The sequence below is a fragment of the Oncorhynchus mykiss genome, chromosome 9, assembly GCF_013265735.2.
Source record: "Oncorhynchus mykiss isolate Arlee chromosome 9, USDA_OmykA_1.1, whole genome shotgun sequence".
Classification (NCBI taxonomy): Eukaryota; Metazoa; Chordata; class Actinopteri; order Salmoniformes; family Salmonidae; genus Oncorhynchus; species Oncorhynchus mykiss.
The window spans coordinates 11,741,262-11,765,697 of NC_048573.1; the positions used below are offsets into that span (position 1 = coordinate 11,741,262).

Sequence of the window (24,436 nt, forward strand, 5' to 3'; positions counted from 1 at the left end):
CTAGTCTACCTGTCTCCCCTACACTCTAACCACTAGGCTACCTGTCTCCCCTACACTCTAACCACTAGTCTACCTGCCGCCCCTACACTCTAACCACTAGTCTACCTGTCTCCCCTACACTCTAACCACTAGTCTACCTGCCACCCCTACACTCTAACCACTAGTCTACCTGCCGCCCCTACACTCTAACCACTAGTCTACCTGTCTCCCCTACACTCTAACCACTAGTCTACCTGCCACCCCTACACTCTAACCACTAGTCTACCTGTCTCCCCTACACTCTAACCACTAGTCTACCTGTCTCCCCTACACTCTAACCACTAGTCTACCTGCCGCCCCTACACTCTAACCACTAGTCTACCTGCCACCCCTACACTCTAACCACTAGTCTACCTGCCGCCCCTACACTCTAACCACTAGTCTACCTGCCGCCCCTGCACTCTAACCACTAGTCTACCTGCCACCCCTACACTCTAACCACTAGTCTACCTGCCGCCCCTACACTCTAACCACTAGGCTACCTGCCGCCCCTACACTCTAACCACTAGGCTACCTGCCGCCCCTACACTCTAACCACTAGTCTACCTGCCGCCCCTGCACTCTAACCACTAGTCTACCTGCCCCCCCCGGTAGCCTAGTGGTTAGACGATTATTATGCAATCAGAATCAGCTTTATTTGGTGTAATATGACGCATAGTTTGAATAATGTGCTAGCAAACAACCATTACATTTCAACATTTGGATGACAATGACATTAGAGCTAGATCGATCCATGGGAAGCAATGGTCATTTATTAATCCCTTATAATATTCCAGTTATTTCCCCCTAAAACACTAAAACATTAACAGTCCAGACATACACATTTGATTTCCCACAAACAAAAAAAACACAGAGGGAAAACAAAACTGGTCGACGTGATGTCATAATGAATGTAAAACTGGGTGTAATGATGTCATTTCAACCAGTTTTGGTAACTGGGTATAAAAAGAAAAACAAAACACTGTGCAATTCAATTCAACAGTCTTTAGGAGTGATGCAGTCTCTTCACAGTGATTTGACTCATCCTTTCGTTTGAAGAAGCGGCGTCTAATCCGTCATCGATTAATTGTGACATCACCGACACCAGGATTCCATTTCATGTGATGACACCATAGAATTAGAATGATTAGAAGGATTCTATAGTGATGGGCCTTCTCATAGAGATTGAACCCTGGAGAGGAATTTCTAGTACGAAATCTGCGGCACAAACCGTCCCCCATCTTGCCTGGGACTGGGTCAGAGTGATGTCATATCCTGTACCTCCAGCAGCATGGCGTCCTGTTCCGTCCTCAGCTGGTCTCGAGCCTGGAGGTGAACCACCAGCTCAGTGCTCAGGTCTGATGATACACACACACACACACACACACACCACACACACACACACACACACACAAAATGTAAGGTCAAAGGCAGTGTTTAACAGATAATTTGACAAAGGTGAAATTAAGGTAAAATAACGAGGTTAGTAATAACTTCTTAATGAAAAAGGTGAAATATACTGCATCTATTAAATATAATGTAGCCTATATCTAATATCAAAGTATATCCAGTGTATTAGCCGAGTGACCCTCACCTTGTATTGCCTTACTGAGAGAGTTTCTGTGAGTGTTGAGTTCTTTGAGACTGGAGGCCTGCAGGTCACTATGGTCTCGCTTTCTATTCTTCAACAGTGGATCACCACACACTAGGCTCTGAGACACAGAGGACATGGTGAAGGGCAGAATAACTGGTTAGACCCTGAGACACAGGGGACATGGTGAAGGGCAGAATAACTGGTTAGACCCTGAGACACAGGGGACAGAGTGAAGGGCAGAATATAAGATAACTGAGGATAAAACCAAAAGAACCAAACACTGTGGGCCTCGAGGACAGTATGATGATCAGCCCTTAGTCCCTCCTTCCTAACCACTCCAGTAGAGGTCAAAGATTGTATCAGAAGGCAAGGGAAAGCAAGCGCCACATTGCTTAAACCTATACTCTCTCTCACCTCCTGTTTCTGTTCTGTTCTCAGCTTGTTTTTGAGTGCCCTCAGCGCAGCCTTGAAGCCTGATGATTTGCTTTTGGTTGCAGCTGGGGACTGGGGCTGCTGGGACACCTGCACGCTGGAACCATTCTTTACCACCATTTTGGAATTCTGTAGTGGCCAAAACAAAATGGTGACAGTGCTTTAAGATCGAGATTTAGAATTAAAATAAAACTTTATTTTCTTTCTGATTGATATTAGTTGTAGCACTCTACCTATGACTGACCTTACCTTTTGAGGGTGTACTTACCTTTGTGCAAATCGTTACCCCAGAATCCTCCTCCTCTTCTTCGCTCCCGCTGTCATTGATGAAGCACAGCTGGAGGTTCATCTGATTTGAAAGACTGAGGAGGACGAACCATTTTTTTGTTGGTGTTAGAATCATAAACAAATCCCACTTGTGTGATGAAACGGCGGGAGAAGCGTAAAGGTCAAAGGTGAGACACAAACTCACAACCTTGTGGGCAAGAATCAGTCTATACTGTAGTTTTATTTTAGTAATCGGTCTAGATGTAGTTTTATTTCAGTAAATCGGTCTAGATGTAGTTTTATTTCAGTAAATCGGTCTAGATGTAGTTTTATTTCAGTAAATCGGTCTAGATGTAGTTTTATTTCAGTAAATCGGTCTAGATGTAGTTTTATTTCAGTAAATCGGTCTAGATGTAGTTTTATTTCAGTAAATCGGTCTAGATGTAATTTTATTTCAGTAAATTGGTCTAGATGTAGTTTTATTTCAGTAAATCGGTCTAGATGTAGTTTTATTTCAGTAAATCGGTCTAGATGTAGTTTTATTTCAGTAAATCGGTCTAGATGTAATTTTATTTCAGTAAATCGGTCTAGATGTAGTTTTATTTCAGTAAATCGGTCTAGATGTAGTTTTATTTCAGTAAATCGGTCTAGATGTAGTTTTAGTTGATTCATCGGTCTAGATGTAGTTTTAGTTTATTTGTCACGGATCCCCCCGGTACTGCTGCTCATTCTGTTCACCAGTTCCGGAGGTCTACATCACTACTGGCTTCTAGGCTTCACTGAACGGGATTCATTATCATCAACCCCGGACTGTCTTGTCTGATAACACACACCTGGTTCCATTATCATCAACCCCGGACTGTCTTGTGTGATAACACACACCTGGTTCCATTATCATCAACCCCGGACTGTCTTGTCTGATAACACACACCCGGTTCCATTATCATCAACCCCGGACTGTCTTGTCTGATAACACACACCTGGTTCCATTATCATCAACCCCGGACTGTCTTGTGTGATAACACACACCTGGTTCCATTATCATCAACCCCGGACTGTCTTGTGTGATAACACACACCTGGTTCCATTATCATCAACCCCGGACTGTCTTGTGTGATAACACACACCCGGTTCCATTATCATCAACCCCGGACTGTCTTGTCTGATAACACACACCCGGTTCCATTATCATCAACCCCGGACTGTCTTGTGTGATAACACACACCCGGTTCCATTATCATCAACCCCGGACTGTCTTGTCTGATAACACACACCCGGTTCCATTATCATCAACCCCGGACTGTCTTGTGTGATAACACACACCTGGTTCCATTATCATCAACCCCGGACTGTCTTGTCTGATAACACACACCTGGTTCCCATTTCCCCTGATTAGCATGTTATATTTGTGCCCTCTTTTGTTTGGGTACAGCCCAGTGTTTTGTATACGTGTCTGTTTAGGGTGTATTAAAAACCCTTATTGTGTATTCCTGCGCCTGTCTCCAAAATCCTTTACACCAGCGTGACGTAGTTTATTCATCGGTCTAGATGTCGTTTTAGTTTATTCATCAGTCTAGATGTCGTTTTAGTTTATTCATCGGTCTAGATGTCGTTTTAGTTTATTCATCGGTCTAGATGTCGTTTTAGTTTATTCATCGGTCTAGATGTCGTTTTAGTTTATTCATCGGTAAAGATGTCGTTTTAGTTTATTCATCGGTAAAGATGTCGTTTTAGTTTATTCATCGGTAAAGATGTCATTTTAGTTTATTCATCGGTCTAGATGTCGTTTCAGTTTATTCATTGGTAAAGATGTCGTTTTAGTTTATTCATCGGTCTAGATGTCGTTTTAGTTTATTCATCGGTAAAGAGGTTGTTTTAGTTTATTCATCGGTCTAGATGTTGTTTTAGTTTATTCATCGGTAAAGATGTCGTTTTAGTTTATTCATCGGTCTAGATGTCGTTTTAGTTTATTCATCGGTCTAGATGTCGTTTCAGTTTATTCATCGGTCTAGATGTCGTTTCAGTTTATTCATCGGTAAAGATGTCGTTTTAGTTTATTCATCGGTAAAGATGTTGTTTTAGTTTATTCATCGGTCTAGATGTCGTTTTAGTTTATTCATCGGTCTAGATGTCGTTTTAAGTTTATTCATCGGTCTAGATGTCGTTTTAGTTTATTCATCGGTCTAGATGTCGTTTTAGTTTATTCATCGGTCTAGATGTCGTTTTAAGTTTATTCATCGGTCTAGATGTCGTTTTAGTTTATTCATCGGTCTAGATGTCGTTTTAGTTTATTCATCAGTCTAGATGTCGTTTTAGTTTATTCATCGGTCTAGATGTCGTTTCAGTTTATTCATCAGTCTAGATGTCGTTTCAGTTTATTCATTGGTAAAGATGTCGTTTTAGTTTATTCATCAGTCTAGATGTCGTTTCAGTTTATTCATTGGTAAAGATGTCGTTTTAGTTTATTCATCAGTCTAGATGTCGTTTCAGTTTATTCATTGGTAAAGATGTCGTTGTAGTTTATTCATTCAACCATTGTAAAACATGTATTCAAAGACATCATGTTTATCCAGGGTTGCTGCAGTACTATCTGGCTGGGGACTGTACTGTTTAACAACACTATCATAACATTATGTTTCGTAGACAGCATCATGCTTCGTACCAAGCGGTCAGGGCTGTCACGCGGCTATTGCAGTCCTCCGCCTCTCCTCCGTCCTCCCAGCTCTCTTTACTGTTCCCTCGATCTCTCTCTCCTGGCCGGCTCATGGACAGCATCTTCCCTCGTTCCAGGACACTGGAAGACTAGAAATGAATTAGATTTAGGAAGAGCAAGATATGGAGGGTATCCCTTGTATGTAAAACCTTTAGTTACTAACTATAACTTTAGTTACTAACTATTGTGTATGTAGTATCTTTCAACCAGAGATGTAGTGTTAACTCACGTAAATGCTGTTTCAGCACCTTTTTTATTTTGAGTGAGTGTTGAGTCACCTATTTTCTATTTCAGAAACATACTTTAAAAGTAAAGGGAGCGGTACTTTATTCACTGGGACCAGCGTTTACCCATGTTATTTTGTGTTGAACTACATCACTGCTTTCAATGCTAAACTAGCCACTGAACAGAGCACTTGACTTAATGAAATTCCATTCATGGAAACGTTTGTTTGTAACACAACTTCACTGATACACATAGCACACTTCCCTCCAACAAACAGATCACAAGCCTAAACTGCATCACCTGTCCCCATCCATAAGTAACTGACAGTATTCAAACCCTGACTCTTGCCTTCTCCCACCTCATCCCCCTCTGCTCTCTATGTCCCCATCTCCTCTCCCTGTCCAAAAACACCTGCCCCATCCATAAATACCAGACAGCATTCAACTGTAACCTCTGACACACATACACACACCTTTGTCTTCTCTCTCTTTTCCTCTTCCTGTTTCTCTAGCTCGGCGATGCGCAGGCTCAGCGCCTCCCAGTGCATTATGGGTAGGCCCAGGTCATCCTCTCCGTACGAGCCCTCCTGCCACACCAACGCTGCTCCCTCTGCATCTTCATCCTCCTCCTCTTCACCACCTTCCTCTTCAGCCTCGCTCTCTTTCTCCTCTTCCTCCATCTCGTCGCTCTCTTTCTCCTCTCCCCGCTCCCTCTCTCTCTCCTTTACTCCCTCCATCTCTTGTGTCAGTAGGAGAGAGTTCCAGAGTGGGTAGATTTCACACTGCTCTGGGGAGGACGGGGCACTTCTGTTGGTATAACAGAAAGACTAAATAGTTGTTTATTAATACTTTATAAACAGGCTATGAATAAATATGAACCTACTGTTAAAACAACTATATTACACTGCTTGGTGTTAGGCCTGCTACTTCAAAATGATGATATGCAAGGAGACAATTTGACTTTGAAGAAGCTATAAACATTATTCAAAGGAACATTTTAGGATGACTTGAAGTTAGTGACAACAGAGGAGACAAGATACGTTTGTTTTAAAAAATATATATATATTTTTTACCTTTAACTAGGCAAGTCAGTTAAGAACAAACTCTAATTTACAATGACGGCCTACCCCGGCCAAACCCTAACCCGGACAATGCTGGGCCAATTGTGCGCCGCCCTATGGGACTCCCAATCACGGCTGGTTGTGATACAGCCTGGAGTCGAACCAGCGTATGTAGTGACGTCTTGAGCACTGAGATGCAGTGCCTTAGACTGCTGCACCACTCGGTCACCATGGAAAATTGACATGGAACATACTGAATCCTTGGAAAACTAATATCAAGAGTTCCAAGGTACTAATGATACTATGCTAACAGTGTCTATTATGTGGCAACAGCAGTAGTGTAAAGTACTTAAGTAAAAATACTTTAAAGTACTAAACACTAGCCTCAACGTCAACAGTGAAGAGGTGAATCCAGGATGCTGGCCTTCTAGGCAGAGTTGCAAAGAAAAAGCCATATCTCAGACTGGCCAATAAAAAGAAAAGATTAAGATGGACAAAATAACACAGACACTGGACAGAGGAACTCTGCCTAGAAGGCCAGCATCCCAGAGTCACCTCTTCACTGTTGACGTTGAGACTGGTGTTTTGCGGGTACTATTTAATGAAGCTACCAGCTGAGGACTTGTGAGGCATCTATTTCTCAAACTAGACACTCTAATGTACTTGTCCTCTTGCTCATTTGTGCCCCGGGGCCTCCCACTCCTTTTCATTCTGGTTAGGGCCAGTTTGCACTGTTCTGTGAAGGGAGTAGTACACAGCGTTGTACGAGATCTTCAGTTTCTTGGCAATTTCGCACATGGAATAGCCTTAATTTCTCAGAACAAGAACAGACTGACGAGTTTCAGAAGAAAGTACTTTGTTTCTGGCCATTTTGAGCCTGTAATCAAACCCACAAATTCTGATGCTCCAGATACTCAACTAGTCTAAAGAAGTCCAGTTTTATTGCTTCTTTAAATCAGAACAACAGTTTTCAGCTGTGCTAACATAATTAATTGCAAAAGGGTTTTCTAATGATCAATTAGCCTTTTAAAATGACAAACTTGGATTAGCTAACACAACGTGCCATTAGAACACCGGAGTGATGGTTGCTGATAATGGGCCTCTGTACGCCTATGTAGATAACTTTAAAAATCATCAGTTTCTAGCTACACTAGTAATTTACAACATTAACAATGTCTACACTGTATTTCTGATTAATTTGATGTTATTTTAACGGACCAAAAATGTGCTTTTCTTTCAAAAACAAGGACATTTCTAAGTGACCCCAAACTTTTGAACGGTAGTGTGTGTATGTATATATATATATATATATATATGCATTTGGAAATGATTCAGACCCCTTGACTTTTTCCACATTTTGTTATGTTACAGCCTTATTCTGAAATGTATTAAATTGTTCCCCCGCTCATCAATCTACACACAATACCCCATAATGATGAAGCAAAACAGATTTTGATTAAATTTGAGCAAATTTATAAAAAAAATAAAAAATTGAAATATTACATTTACATACGTATTCAGACCCATTTCTCAGTACTTTATTGTAGCATCTTGGCAGCGATTACAGCCTCGGGTCTTGGGTATGATGCAACATGCCCACCCATGGCTATACCCCTGCCCAGTCATGTGGAATCCGTAGATTAGGGCCTAATGAATTAATTTCAATTGACTGTTTTCCTTATATGAAGTGTAAAATCGTTAATTGTTGCATGCTGCGTTAATTTTTTTCAGCGTAAACATTTATATGTATACTACGGACTCTGACATTGCTCGTCCTAATATTTCTTAATTCCATTATTTTACTTTTAGATGTGTGTGTATTGTTAGGTATCACTGCACCGTTGGAGCTAGGAACACAATCACTTCGCTACACCCTGCAATAACATCTGCTAAATATGTGTATGCGACCAATAACATTTGATCGGAAGTGTGTACAGTGCAAGACTGCATAATCACATAAATAAAGTTAAATCAAGGAAAAGTGTTTTCAAGACTGAAATACCAGAAAGGCGACAGTAAGTGAGTGTGTAGGTCTAGGGGAAGCCTAGAGAAAACGAGAAGTGACACATGACACGTATCGAGAGAAGTAGGACATAAGTATACTGTTTAGTTAGCCAGTGATCGATTGTGTAACCCAATAGCTATCATAATCACTTACCAAATTCCCCCGGGAGTAGAAACTTCTTGACCTGTCAAACCGTGGGAGACGATGATTGTGCCCACATAACTTTATATCTCTTCCTTGAGCCAAAACAATCTTCCTAGTTTCCCTTTATTCTCCTTCCTCCTCTCCCTCCTTACTTTCCACCCTTATGTTCATTCCCTGGTTCTTTCATTCTGAATTTCTTGTTCACTTTAACCGGAGTAGGGCGTTGAACTGCAAGACTATCCAACGTGTGTTCTGCGGTTATGATTGAAATGATCGTTTGTTACAAGTGGCGCAGTTACATTAGTAGCCTAACGGTTTTTAGTAGCCAAGAAAATCCACTAATTTGTGCGCCAAAACAATAAAAACAAAAGTGTAAACCTTCAGGAATTTCACGGCTTTTCGGTAAGGACACACAGGGAGCCAGAGAGACGAGGGGTGGAGAGAAATGACGTCTGAAGAAGTAACGAAAAATTGCTAGGTATCCAATTTCACCGTTTTTACTGGACTACTGACATTCAACCGAACTGAAGAAAGTACATTTGATTGGGTGACTTTAAATTCTGATTGACATGGAGATGACAGCAAGGAGAACACAGACAATTGTTAGTGAACTGTGTTTAGTAACTTCGTAGGCTATTCCCTTTGTACCATTAGTATTTGGGCAAGAAGTCACACGCCAGCAAATCTTTACAAGTTGATAATATATGCACACTAATAATTCGATGTTGAAATTATTATGGCTCTAGGCAGGTTATGCAATAGGGTGTAAATACTTTACTCTGTTTATGCTAGTCGATGTAAGGTGAAAATACATCGATTAAATATATTCTGAAAGTGAATACATTTGTGATTCTAATGCAGTTTATTTTTTCTGCAGAAGTTTAGGTCTAACTATTGTGATTCTCGCCACAATTTGAATTCTTTCACATGGGGCTGATTTATTTGCATGTAATCTATTATCTTTATTAATGATTTGGTTTAAATCCCTCTAAAACCAAGGGATTAGTTAAATGTCATTATGTCATCGTAGTGGAGATGATTTACGATGACTGGTGTGTGTGTGTGTGCGTGTATGTGTGTGACAAGACAGGAACAGTTTTAGGCCTTATTAAGGGTGATTTCTCACGTAATCCTCTATTTCTGTGCTTACACTGCCGTCTTGTGGCCAAACCAAGACACTACAACCTCCTTTACGAAACATGCAAAATTGATAGATTGTAATTTATTAGAAACTGGAAGAGGTTAAATGTGTTAAAGAGGTATTTTGTCTTGTACATGTACTTAGTATATTTTGCAGTCAGAGGGAAAATGAATACTTGTACAATACTTGTACAGCGCAGTCAGGCTCCTGAGTGGCGTAGTGGTCTAAGGCACTGCATCTCAGTGCAAGATGCGTCACTATACGAATATCACCTGGTACGAATCCAGGCTGAATGTCATCTGGTCATGATTGGGAGTCCCATAGGGCGGTGTGCAATTGGTTGGCCCAGTGTCACCAGGGTAGGCTGGCACTGTAAGTAAGAATTTGTTCTGACTTTCCTAGTTAAATAAAGATTGAATAAAAACATATCACAGTGAAGCTTATGATTTTGGTAGACTCAGCAATACTTTTAATTTAACCAGGCAAGTCCGTTAAGAACAAACTCTTTATGCACAATGACAGCCTACCCCAGACGACGCTGGGCCAGTTGTGCGTCACCCTATGGGACTCCCAATCACCACCAGTTGTGATACAGCCTGGAATCAAACCAGGGTCTCTAGTGATGCCTCTTACACTGAGATGTAGTGCCTTAGACCGCTGCACCACTCGAGAGCCACAATTTGCGTTTAGCAAAAATTGACCTTCCACAGTAAAGATATACAGTATACTGGGTTGTATAGACTGTAGGCAATATGATTTGGGATATCAGTCTGTTGTGACATTTTCCTCACAAATTATCCAATGTAATTCAATATGAGAGTTAACATAAATCTAAAATGACTCTGTATCACACGTCAGAGAGAGAGACTAAAATCAAATACAATTTTATTGGTCACATACACATAAACTCATCAAAAAAAGAAATGTCCTCTCACTGTCAACTGTGTTTATTTTCAGCAAACTTAACATGTGTAAATATTTGTATGAACATAACAAGATTCAAGAACTGAGACATAAACTGAACAAGTTCCACAGAAATTGAATAATGTGTCCCTGAACAAAGGGGGGGTCAAAATCTAAAGTAACAGTCAGTATCTGGTGTGGCCACCAGCTGCATTAAGTACTGCAGTGCATCTCCTCCTCATGGACTGCACCAGATTTGCCAGTTCTTGCTGTGAGATGTTACCCCACTCTTCAACCAAGGCACCTGCAAGTTTCCGGACATTTCTGGGGGGGAATGGCCCTAGCCCTCACCCTCCGATCCAACAGGTCCCAGATGTGCTCAATGGGATTGAGATCCGGGCTCTTTGCTGGCCATGGCAGAACACTGACATTCCTGTCTTGCAGGAAATCACACACAGAACAAGCACTATGGCTGGTGGCATTGTCATGCTGGAGGGTCATCTCAGGATGAGCCTGCAGGAAGAGTAGGATGTCTTCCCTGTAACGCACGTGTTGAGATTGCCTGCAATGACAAGCTCAGTCCGATGATGCTGTGAGACACCGCCCCAGACCATGACGGACCCTCCACCTCCAAATCGATCCCGCTCCAGAGTACAGGCCTCGGTGTAACGCTCATTCCTTCGACGATAAACTTGAATCTGACCATCACCACTGATGAGACAAAACCGAGACTCGTCAGTGAAGAGCACTTTTTGCCAGTCCTGTCTGGTCCAGCGACGGTGGGTTTGTGCTCATAGGCGACGTTGTTGCCGGTGATGTCTGGTGAGGACCTGCCTTACAACAGGACTACAAGCCCTCAGTCCAGCCTCTCTCAGCCTATTGCGGACAGTCTGAGCACTGATGGAGGGATTGTGCATTCCTGGTGTAACTCGGGCAGTTGTTGTTGCCATCCTGTACCTGTCCCGCAGGTGTGATGTTCGGATGTACCGATCCTGTGCAGGTGTTGTTACACGTGGTCTGCCACTGCGAGGATGATCAGCTGTCCGTCCTGTCTCCCTGTAGCGCTGTCTTAGGCGTCTCACAGTACGGACATTGTGCCCTGGCCACATCTGCAGTCCTCATGCCTCCTTGCAGCATGCCTAAGGCACATTCACACAGATGAGCAGGGACCCTGGGAATCTTTCTTTTGGTGTTTTTCAGAGTCGGTAGAAAGGCCTCTTTAGTGTCTTACATTTTCATAACTGTGACCTTAATTGCCTACCGTCTGTAAGCTGTTAGTGTCTTAACGACCGTTCCACAGGTGCATGTTCATTAATTGTTTATGGTTCATTGAACAAGCTTGGGAAACAGTGTTTAAACCATTTACAATGAAGATCTGTGAAGTTATTTTGATTTTTACGAATTATCTTTGAAAGACAGGGTCCTGAAAAAAGGACGTTTCTTTCTTTGCTGAATTTATTTAGCAGATGTTATTGCAGGTGTAGCGAAATGTTTGTGTTCCTACCTCCAACAGTGCAGTAATGTCTAACAATACACAAATCTAAAAGTAAAAGAATGCAATTAAGATACATAGAAATATTAGGACGAGCAATGTCGGAGTCAGTGAATATATACAGTACCAGTCCAAAGTTTGGACACCTACTCATTCCAGGGTTTTTAATTTTTACTATTTCTACATTGTAGAATAATAGTGAAGACATCAAAACTATGAAAAAACACATATAGAATCATGTAGTAACCAAAAAAGTGTTAAACAAATCAAAATATATTTTATAGCCACCCTTGATGACAGCTTTGCAAATTCTTGGCATTCTCTCAACTAGCTTCATGAGGTAGTCACCTGGAATGCATTTCAATTAACAGGTGTGCATTGTTAAAAGTTAATTTGTGGAATTAATTTCCTACTTAATGCGTTTGAGCCAAACAGTAGTGTTGTGACAAGGTAGGGGCGGTATACAGAAGATAGCCCTATTTGGTAAAAGACCAAGTCCATAAAATGTCAAGAACAGATCATTTAAGCAAAGAGAAACAACAGTCCATCATTACTTTGAGACATGCATTTCAGTCAATCCGGAAAATAGTTTCTTCCAGTGCAGTCGCAAAAACCATCAAGCGCTATTATGAAACTGGCTCTCATGAGGACCGCCACAAGAAAGGACGACCCAGAGTTACCTCTGCTGCAGAGGACAAGTTCATTAGAGTGCACCTCAGAAATTGCCTGCACCTCAGAAATTGCCGCCCAATTAAATGTTTTACAGAGTTCAAGTAACAGACATCAACATCAACTGTTCAGAGGAGACTGCGTGAATCAGGCCTTCATGGTCTAATTACTGCAAAGAAACCACTAATGAAGGTCACCAATAACAAGAAGAGACTTGCTTGGGTCAAGAAACACGAGCAATGGACATTAGACCGGTGGATATCTGTCCTTTGGTCTGATGAGTCCAAATTTGAGATTTTGGTTCCAACCGTTATGTCTTTGTGAGACGCAGAGTAGGGGAAGGTATGATCTCCATAGGTGTGGTTCTCACCGTGAAGCATGGAGGAGGAGGTATGATGGTGTGGAGGTGCTTTGCTGATGAAACTATCAGTGATCTTATCGGCTCTTAACCAACCATGCTATTTTGTTTGTCTTTTCGCGATGTACGTTACTTGTTTTGTGTATAATGTTGCTGCTACCGTCTCTTATGATCGAAAAGAGCTTCTGGAGATCAGAACTCACCTCAAGTTGGACGAAGAGTTATTTTTCAATGAGTCGGATGCGAGGGATATACTACTGACACCCAACCAGGCCCAGATCCCCGTGATTTGCTGGAAAAGGAAATGTAGGTTTCGCAGAAAGAGATCGGATGCCTTGTGAGGATCAGGCGACGAGTGACTACTCTGCCCTTTCCTTCCGTTCTGCTAGCTAACGTTCAATCGCTGGAAAATAAATGGGACAAATTGAAAGCAAGTATATCCTACCAACGGGAGATTAAAAACTGTAATATCTTGTGTTTTACCGAGCTGTGGCTGAACGATGACATTAAGAACATACAGCTGGTGGGTTATATACTCTATCAGCAGGACAGAACAGCAGCCTCTGGTAAGACATGGGGCGGGGGCCTATGCGTTTATGTAAACAACAGCTGGTGCATGATATCTAAGAGTATCTCATGATAAGCTGTAGACCACACTATCTACCTAGAGTTTTCATTTGTATTTTTAATAGCTGTCTACATAGGGCCGATGCTGGCACTTAAACCACACTCAATGAGCTGTATTCTGCATATTTGGTAACGACACCTAGTGCACAAAATATAAGGAAGTCTCTAGATTTTGCTCGCCTGAAGTAGAGTATATTGTGATAAATTGCAGGCCACACGACTTGCCTAGAGAGTTCTCAGCTATACTTTTCGTGGCTGTTTATTTACCACCACAGACAGATGCCGGCACTAAGACAGCACTCAGCCAGCTGTATAAGGAAATAAGCAAACAGGAAAACGTTGATCCAGAGCCGCTGCTCCTAGTGGCCGGAGACTTTAATGCAGGGAAAATTAAATCAGTTTTACCTTATTTCTATCAGCATGTTAAATGTGCAACCAGAGGGAATAAACATTCTAGACCACCTTTACTCCACACACAGAGACACGTACAATACTCTCTCTCTCCCTCCATTTGGCAAATCTGACCATAACTCTATCCTCCTGATTCCTGCTTACAAGCAAAAATTAAAGCAAGAAGCACCAGTGACTCGGTCCATAAAAAAAAGTAGTCAGATGAAGCAGATGTTAAACTACAGGACTGTTTTGCTAGCACAGACTGGAATATGTTCCGGGATTCCTCCGATGGCATTGAGGAGTACACCACATCAGTCACTGTCTTTATCAATAAGTGCATTGAGGACGTCGTCCCCACAGTGACTGTACGTACATACCCCAACCAGAAGCCATGGATTACAGGCAACATTCGCACTGAGCTAAAGGGTAGAGCTGACACTTTCAAGGAGCGGGACTCTAACCCAGAAGCTGATAAGAAATCCCGCTATGCCCTCCCGCTATGCCCTACTCAACATTCACAAGGCCGCTGGGCCAGACGGATTACCAGGACGTGTACTCCGAGCATGCGCTAACCAACTGGCAAGTCTTCACTGACATTTTCAACCTCCCCCTGTCTGAGTCTGTAATACCAACATGTTTCAAGCACACCACCACAGTCCCTGTGCCCAAGATCGCTAAGGTAACCTACCTAAATGACTACCGATCCGTAGCACTCACATCTGTAGCCATGAAATGCTTTGAAAGGCATGGCTCACATTAACACCATTATCCAAGAAACCCTAGACCCAGTCCAATTTGTATACCGCATCAACAGATCCACAGATGATGCAATCTCTATTGCACTCCACACTGCCCTTTTCCACCTGGACAAAAGGAACACCTATGTGAGAATGCTATTCATTGGCTACAGCTCAATGTTCAACACCATAGTGCCCACAAAGCGCATCACTAAGCTAAGGATCCTGGGACTAAACACCTCCCTCTGCAACTGGATCCTGGACTTCCTGACGGGCCGCCCCCAGGTAGTAAGGGTAGGTAACAACACATCCACCACGCTGATCCTCAACACGGGGGTCCCTCAGGGGTGCGTGCGTGCTCTGTCCCCTCCTGTACTCCCTGTTCACTCATGACTGCCAGACACCATCATTAAGTTTGCTGAAGACAACAGTGGTAGGCCTGATCACCGACAACAATGAGACAGCCTATTAGGAGGACAGAGACTTGACCATGTGGTGCAAGGACAACAACCTCTCCCTCAACATGATCAAGACAAAGGAGATGATTGTGGACTACAGGCAAAGGAGAACCTTGCAGGCCCCCATTCTCATCAACGGGGCTGTACTGGAGTGGATTGAGCGCTTCAAGTTCCTTGGTGTGAGGGTATGACAAAATCTATTCCCCTCAGGAGACTGAAAAGATTTGGCATGGGTCCTCAGATCCTCAAAAGGTTTTACAGCTGCACCATCGAGAGCATCCTGACGGGTTGCATCACTGCCCGATACGGCAACTGCTCGGCCTCCGAAGCAAGGCGCCACAGAGGGTAGTGCGTACGGCCCAGTACATCACCAGGGCCAAGCTTCCTGCCACCCAGGACCTCTACACCAGGCGGTGTCAAAAACCCCAGCCACCCCAGTCATAGACTGTTCTCTCTGCTACCGCATGGCAAGCAGGACCGGAGGACCAAGTCTAGGTCCAAGAGGCTTCTACCCACAAGCCATAAGACTCCTGAACAGCTAATCAAATGGCTACCCAGACTATTTGCATTGCCCCCCCCCCCATACTGCTGGTACTTACTCTCCGTTATTATCTATGCATAGCCACTTTAATAACTTTACCTACATGTACATAATTACCTCCACACCGGTGCCCCCCGCACATTGACTCTGTACCGGTACCCCCGTATATAGCCCCGCTATTGTTATTTACTGCTGCTCTTCAATTATTTGTTATTCTTATCTCTTACTTTTTTTTGGGGGAGGGGGGGGGGTATTTTCTTAAAACTGCATTGCTGGTTAAGGACTTGTAAGTAAGTATTTCACTGTAAAGGTATTTGTCACGTGACAAATATACATATATCTTTTTTTGTGGATTTATTTAGAATTCAAGGCACACTTAACCAGCATGGTTACCACAGCAGTCTGCTACGATACGACATCCCATCTGGTTTTGGCTTAGTGGAACTATTATTTGTTTTTCAAAAGGACAATGACCTTTAGTTTAGATGTTTCGTTTAGATGTCTATATAAGGTCCCACAGGTGACAGTGCACGGCAGGCCTTCAGGCCTTTATGGTGTTGGCCAGACGGAAGCCACTCCTCAGTAAAAGGCACATAAAAGCCCCCTTGGAGTTTGCCAAAAGGCACTTAAAGACTGTCAGACCATGAGAAACAAGATTCTCTGGTGAAACCAAGATTGAACTCTTTGGCCTGACTGCCAAGCATCACGTCTGGAGGAAACCTGGCACCATCTCTGCTGTGAAGCATGGTGGTGGCAGCAACATGCTGTGGGGATGTTATTTGGCAGCGGGGACTGGGAGACTAGTCAGGATCGAGTGAAATATGAACGGAGCAAAGTACAGCGAGATCCTTGATGAAAACCTGCTCCAGAGTGCTGAGGACCTCAGACTGGGGCGAAGGGTCACCTTCCAACAGGACAACAACCCTCAGCACACAGGCTGTAACTTAACAAAATGTGGAAAAAGTTGAGGGGTCTGAATACATATGTCGGCTCAATCGTAAATTACCTTTACACATATACAGTGGGGCAAAAAAGTATTTAGTCAGCCACCAATTGTGCAAGTTCTCCCACTTAAAAAGATGAGAGAGGCCTGTAATTTTCATCATAGGTACACTTCAACTATGACAGACAAAATGAGACAAAAAAATCCAGAAAATCACATTGTAGGATTTTGAATGTTTTTTTTTGCAAATTATGGTGGGAAATAAGTATTTGGTCAATAACAAAAGTTTGTCTCAATACTTTGTCATTGCCAACAAAGGGTATATAACAGAGGTCAAACGTTTTCTGTAAGTCTTCACAAGGTTTTCACACACGGTTGCTGGTATTTTGGCCCATTCCTCCATGCAGATCTCCTCTAGAGCAGTGATGTTTTGGGGCTGTTGCTGGGCAACACGGACTTTCAACTCCATCCAAAGATTTTCTATGGGGTTGAGATCTGGAGACTGGCTAGGCCACTCCAGGACCTTGAAATGCTTCTTACGAAGCCACTCCTTCGTTGCCTGGGCGGTGTGTTTGGGATCATTGTCATGCTGAAAGACGACTGCATGGAGGAATGGGCCAAAATATCAGCAACAGTGTGTGAAAACCTTGTGAAGACTTACAGAAAACGTTTGACTTCTGTCATTGCCAACAAAGGATATATAACAAAGTATTGAGATAAACTTTTGTTATTGATGAAAATTACAGGCCTCTCTCATCTTTTTAAGTGGGAGAACTTGCACAATTGGTGGCTGACTAAATACTTTTTTGCCCCACTGTATATACTGTATATATTCACACAACTGGTGACCGAAGTCAGCGTGCGACCAAAGTCTGCCTGCCACAAGGAGTCGCTAGAGCGTGATGGGACAAGGACATCCCTGCCTCAAGCACTGCGATGCCTTAGACCACTGTGCCACTCTGGAGGCCCCTTAACTTTACCTTTCTATCGCGCAATCTGCTTCAGCAGTACAAACCTGAGACAGAGAGATGGAGAAAAAGAGATGTAATATACTATAACATAATGATATGATTCTGTATGACAGGTAAGAGAGGAGAGAGAGAGACCGAGAGAGAGTAAGGAAAGAGAGAGGCGAGAGCAGAGAAAGAGAGATACTCAGTATGACTGATCAGCAGCAAGGTGTCTTTATTTTGTTGCAATTTCACAAACAACAAGCTGGCATTCATGAATACATACTTCTACAAAAGCCATTCTAATGTATTATTTAAAGTACTAGTGACCATAACAAATGAGGATGCAGGAGTAGTAGTAGTACTAGTATACAGTAAATACTATACTGTATAAACATAATAATAATTTGTTCGGTGCTTATAGTTGTCCAAATTGGAAATGTGTTTTTTGCATTCCCAACTACCTCTGAGACACCCTCGGAGAGTGGGGTCATGGCCAGGGTCATAATCTATATACTAGTATACTGTAGTAATACTCTAGTACTAGTATACTGTCTATACTGTGTATACCATTATAGTATACTCTATGTACTAGTAGACTGTAGTAATACTGTTGGATTTAAAAAAAAAAGTATATAACAAAAGATAAATAAATCAGAAAAATATATAGAACATAAGAAAAAAAATACAACAATTCAAATCAAAGGATGTCACACACACACACACACACACACACACACTTATCCAGGTATTAGCCTCCCTTTCATTGTTAATGGTAATAATATCCATCCATCATCATCACACAATAAATGTCAATGCATTTAAATATCAAATATATTTTCATCATATGTTTTATATTATTGCTCACGTCAACTCTAATCTCAAAGCTATAGTAGTCGTAATAATCGTAATAATCATCAAAATACAAATCAGTACATCAGGGAATATATCGCTACAGAAAATAACAGTCATACATTTGGAGTAGAATACAGAGAAAGGGGGTGGGTGCTCGGCACATGCATCAGGGGATATTATTGGAGGAGAAAGGTTAAGCAGGCCCTCTTTAATGGACAAGAGGTGCTTGAGCAGCTGTCACTCACTCATCATCGGAACACTCACGCACACAACCATTCATACACACCACAGGAGGCTGCAGAGGGCAGAACGGCTCACAATAATGTCGGGAACGAAGCAAATGGAATGGCATCAAAGACCTGGAAACCATGTGTTTGGTACCATTCCACCTATTCCGCTCCAATCATGACCACGAGCCCGTCCTCCCCATTTAAGGTTAACACTAACCTCCTGTGATACACACATGCATTATTTTCAGTCAAACAAAGTGGGCATGTCCCAAATAGCATCCTATTCCCTACGTAGTGCACTACTTTTTGACCAGGGCCCACTATCTTTGACTAGGGCCCTATCGGAATAGAGGCCATTTGGGACTCATCCAGTATCTAAGTAATTACAGACAGTCTTTCACTTTTTACAATTCTTTTCAATATACATTATATATTTTATTTTTAAAGCTAGACTACTCTACTCCAGTCATTAAATAGGAGTTCTACATGCCAGGTAAATAAACCAATCACAATGCTTCACAGAAAGACCCACTGACCAATCACAAGGCTGATCCTGATTTCTTCCACAGTGTCAACGGACGCGAGTTCAAATCAATATGACATCACGCACATATGACATCACAAATAGACGACGTCACACACCATCACACAGATGGACACAGACAGACATACGAAGAGACAGACAGACAGCTGTAGAGTTATACAGACAGAGGTGGACAGAGGTTCAGACTGACAGTAAACATACACAGTCAGTCAGGCTGACATACTTATCACAAAGCCCTCAAGAGAGCAGCCAAACTCACAACAGTCCATTATACTGACACAGTAGTTGGTGTAAACCTGAAGCATGCAAGTGTAACAGTAAAATAACATACTGAAAGAGAGGAATCAAAACCCACACAGAGGTATTATGCATATGTCCCATTAAAGATCAATAACTGTGGTACAGACAGGAGGAGCACAGAACCCTGTTTTATAATTTTTCTATCCCTCTCTATCTCTTTGTTCCTCCATCTCTCGCTCTCTCCTTCCCCTCTACCTGATCTCTCTCTCATCTCACCCCTATTCCACTCTCTACTCCTCCACCCTCTCTCTCCTTCAAACCCAGCCACCGCAGTATACAGCACAGCCAGGCCTGTCAGTCTCATAGCCAGTAAAAGGCAGACGCAGCATCCTGCTGTTTCACACACGCTCTAAGTGAATTACACACACACACACACACACCCACGCTCTGAGTGAATTACTTCAGCCTCCATTAGACTAACGAGAACGTTCATCCTCTGGGGACACGGAGAGATGGATGGAAGAGAGAGAGAGAGATGGAGAGATAAGAAACAGTGAGGTGGAAAAAGTGGGGAGAGAGATGTATAGGAATAGAGAGAAAGATGGGAGGGAGCGAGATAGGAATAGAAGAGAGGAGGAGGGATAGATGGAGAGGGGGATGGAGGAGAGAAACACATCAACCGTTGGTACAGAGACAACATCAGCAGTACACATACACACACACACAAAATATAATAATACGCACTAAAACAAACAGTAGGTGTACTGGCATACGAGGGGTTAGTTTAGCTACATATAGGCGATTGACAGAGATATGTGAATATATGCAGACAAGTGCATACACAGTTCATAAACACACTATGGATTGAAAACCAATACCAAAGCAGTGATCATCAAGATGGACATGTAACACACACACACACAGTTTCAGTGCAGTTATTTTCTAACCCAGAACACAGGGATTTACATGGCTCCAGATTCCTAGACTAACATAACAGTTGATCAATGGTTTTAGGTTTTACATTTGGACCCACACAGACTCAATCCCAAATCACACTCTATTCCCTATGTAGTACTCTTCCTAGTACACTACTTTGACCAGAGCCAAGTGGTGCACAATTTGAGACAGCAGAAGACACTACACAGAGATACAATGAACAGCACTATATAACCAGAGGGAAGAATATTTGAGATCAAGACAAGTGAACAGATACATAGACAGACAACACTAGCTGTTTTAAATAAAGATCATTTCAAATGAGCAGATCGTGAAATTTGTATCAACTGGAAAATAGTAAAAAAGTTTTAAAAAAAAAAAAAAAAATGAGGTGGGTGGGACCCAGAGGTTCAGTCGTACCACACACACAAACACACACCTATTCAAACTCTTCATCAATGACCATCTCCTTCCATAACTCCTGTCTGATGAATAGTCTTATAGACCTGCTATAACCTCTGCAATGGAAACCAGAAAAAACACATTGAGTTAAATATAACAGCCTCAACATATCACATGAAGACATGTAGGATAATATGGAAGGACATGGTCGGCATCTCTCTCTCTCCTCTCCTCAGAGGTCAGTGCAGCGCTCCTGCTTGCTGTAATGGTCGAACTGGCTCTTCCAATGCATCATGTAGGAGGACCAGCGATGGAACTCCACCTTCCACTGACGCTCCGCCTCGTCTATGTTATCTGGGGAGGAGAAAGGGAGCGAGAGAGATATTACTACAAGTGAAAGACAGAGTTACCACTCTCACCCACAGATCGAATCGCACACTATCAGTCAGAGAGGAACCCAGGGTGGGAGACCCTGTTTTTCTGACCAGAGGTCATAGGTTAGGGTCAGAGGATTACAGACATGTTTCACACAGATCTCTAACATTAACACATACTGACGACGGAGGAGGGAATACTGACGGAGGGAATACTGATGAAGACGGAAGGAATACTGAGGAAGGAGGAGGGAATACTGACAAGAGGGAATACTGACGACGGAGGAGGGAATAGTGACAAAGGAGGAGGGAATGAAGGGGAGATTAAATATAGTGGGGAGAACAAGTATTTGATAAACTGCCGATTTTGCAGGTTTTTCTACTTACAAAGCATGTAGAGGACTGTATTTTTTTTAATCATAGGTACACTTCAACTGTGTGAGACGGTATCTCAAACAAAAATCCAGAAAATCATACTGTATGATTTTTAAGTAATTAAATTGCATTTTATTTGATGACATTAGTATTTGATACATCAGAAAAGCAGAACTTAATATTTGGTACAGAAACCTTTGTTTGCTATTACAGAGATCATACGTTTCCTGCAGTTCTTGAGCAGGTTTGCACACACTGCAGCAGGGATTTTGGCCTACTCCTCCATACAGACCTTCTCCAGATCCTTCAGGTTTCGTGGCTGTCGCTGGGCAGTACGGACTTTCAGCTCCCTCCAAAGATTTTCTATTGGGTTCAGGTCTGGACACTGGCTAGGCCACTCCAGGACCTTGAGATGCTTCTTACGGAGCCACTCCATAGTTGCCCTGGCTGTGTGTTTCGGGTCGTTGTCATTCTGGAAGACCCAGCCACGACCCATCTTCAATGCTCTTACTGAGGGAAGGAGGTTGTTGGCCAAGATCTTGCGATACATGGCCCCATCCATCCTCCCCTCAATACGGTGCAGTCGTCCTGTCCCCTTTGCAGAAAAGCATCCCCAAAGAATGATGTTTCCAACTCCATGCTTCACGGTTGGGATGGTGTTCTTGGGGTTGTACTCATCCTTCTTCTTCCTCCAAACACGGCGAGTGGAGTTTAGACCAAAAAGCTCTATTTTTGACTCATCAGACCACATGACCTTCTCCCATTCCTCCACTGGATCATCCAGATGGTCATTGGCAAACTTCAGACGGGCCTGGACATGCGCTGGCTTGAGCAGGGGGACCTTGCGTGCGCTGCAGGATTTTAATCCATGACAGCGTAGTGTGTTACTAATGGTTTTCTTTGAGACTGTGGTCCCAGCTCTCTTCAGGTCATTGACCAGGTCCTGCCGTGTAATTCTGGGCTGATCCCTCACCTTCCTCGTGATCATTGATGCCCCACGAGGTGAGATCTTGCATGGAGCCCCAGACCGAGGGTGATTGACCGTCATCTTGAACTTCTTCCATTTTCTAATAATTGCACCAACAGTTGTTGCCTTCTCACCAAGCTGCTTGCCTATTGTCCTGTAGCCCATCCCAGCCTTGTGCAGGTCTACAATTTTATCCCTGATGTCCTTACACAGATTTCTGGTCTTGGCCATTGTGGAGAGGTTGGAGTCTGTTTGATTGAGTGTGTGGACAGGGGTCTTTTATACAGGTAACAAGTTCAAACAGGTGTAGTTAATACAGGTAATGAGTGGAGAACAGGAGGGCTTCTTAAAGAAAAACTAACAGGTCTGTGAGAGCCGGAATTCTTACTGGTTGGTAGGTGATCAAATACTGATGTCATGCAATAAAATGCAAATTAATTACTTAAAAATCATACAATGATTTTCTGGATTTTTGTTTTAGATTCCATCTCTCACAGTTGAAGTGTACCTATGATAAAAATAGACCTCTACATGCTTTGTAAGTAGGAAAACCTGCAAAATCGGCAGTGTATCAAATACTTGTTCTCCCCACTGTATAAGAGTTATAAATGAAAGATGATAGTTTGACTAGGATTGGTGTTAAAACAATTCTAATTAAATTAGTAAATGAAATCATACTCTACCTTAACCACAATGTATTTTAAAATGCATTGGTTTGTTATGAAAAATAATGCTATTAAACATTTGCATTTAAAGTACAACTTTTTAATGTATATAAACAAAGTGCATATAAATGTAACAATTCAAAACTAATACAATCTGAACAGCGTAATAGAATATTGCACCATATCAAAGAAAAATAAGTAACAATGTGCAAAACTGCAGCATCCCACTGAAAACATTAAACTGGTCCCTCTTTTCTCTCTCTTCTTTATTGCCATGTTATAACCAGCAGCACACAGCAATGCTGACCATATTTAGCTTTTATGAGAGATTTGCATTCAGAAATGCAAGCTGCCTCACTTTCGAAGGGCTGATGTGGTTTCTTCTCTCAGTAATTATTTGTCCCGTTTTTGAGAAGACCCTCTCAGAGGGAACGGATGTGGCCACTATCAAGAGTCTCCCTGTCATGACTTTAGTAAGCCGTGGGTAGACAAGAGGCCTTGTTCTTCCACCAGCTCAGAGGTTCTGCAGATCTTTGGGGGAGGGGCTCCTCCAAATAGGATCGGACCTCCATTATGGCATCTGCTGAGGGATTCCTTCGTGTTGCATCCCCAGTTACTCTCTCGTCAAACAGCATCCAAACAGCAGACGTTTGTGGCACTACTGCTGGTGCTTCTGCTCCATCTGATCCCTCTTCTTCCTGTTGCCCTGGTGCCTGAGCCAGCTGACTGCTGGGGCTGTCCCTCCCTGCTGCTGAGGTTATTCTTTGAAGAGCCTCATCAATCACTCTGGCATCACTGAAGGCTAACTTCTTACACCGGGGTCAAGTGCAGCGATTTGTGATAGCACGTGATTATATTCCATTCTGTGGAACTTTCTGTCCATTGATGAACATTGGGTCTCCAATAAATCTGTCACATGTCCTGTGGTTACATTTGCTTCTCTCTGGCGGCTGGCTGTGATTCGCTGCAGACCCTGACACAGGAGTATCATTTGTGAGGCTGCCACATAGCTGAAAAGAGAGAAGAGTAACTTATTAGTTCAGGTTCATGCTTTGTCTACTGATACTACATTCCCATCTACTGCTCATATTCATATATAATACTGGATTAAATAATGATGTAGTAATAACTGCTTACTGTATCTCTCTCCACTGACCTCCACAGTGACCAGCTCAAAG

General features: G+C 42.6%; 2 protein-coding genes across 2 annotated transcripts in view; both read right to left on the reverse strand.

Moving 5' to 3' along the window:
• Positions 1 to 649: 649 nt before the first annotated feature.
• LOC110531453 (cilia- and flagella-associated protein 251) lies at positions 650 to 8,966 on the reverse strand. The gene is made up of 7 exons (XM_036987329.1): positions 8,468 to 8,966; positions 5,722 to 6,055; positions 4,974 to 5,113; positions 2,313 to 2,406; positions 2,027 to 2,173; positions 1,613 to 1,730; positions 650 to 1,376 (listed from the first exon to the last, which is right to left on the reverse strand). Exons 2-7 carry the CDS (start codon positions 5,983 to 5,985, stop codon positions 1,276 to 1,278), a joined length of 864 nt encoding a protein of 287 aa, XP_036843224.1. The 5' UTR covers positions 5,986 to 6,055; positions 8,468 to 8,966; the 3' UTR covers positions 650 to 1,275.
• Positions 8,967 to 17,883: 8,917 nt separating this feature from the next.
• Positions 17,884 to 24,436, reverse strand: part of LOC110532912 (acetylcholinesterase-like) — a 29,621-nt gene continuing 23,068 nt past the window's right edge. The window contains exon 11 of the mRNA XM_036987330.1: positions 17,884 to 21,231. Within this exon, the coding sequence (XP_036843225.1) occupies positions 21,110 to 21,231 (122 nt within the window). The 3' untranslated portion in view covers positions 17,884 to 21,109. The remainder of the gene's footprint in view (positions 21,232 to 24,436) is intronic.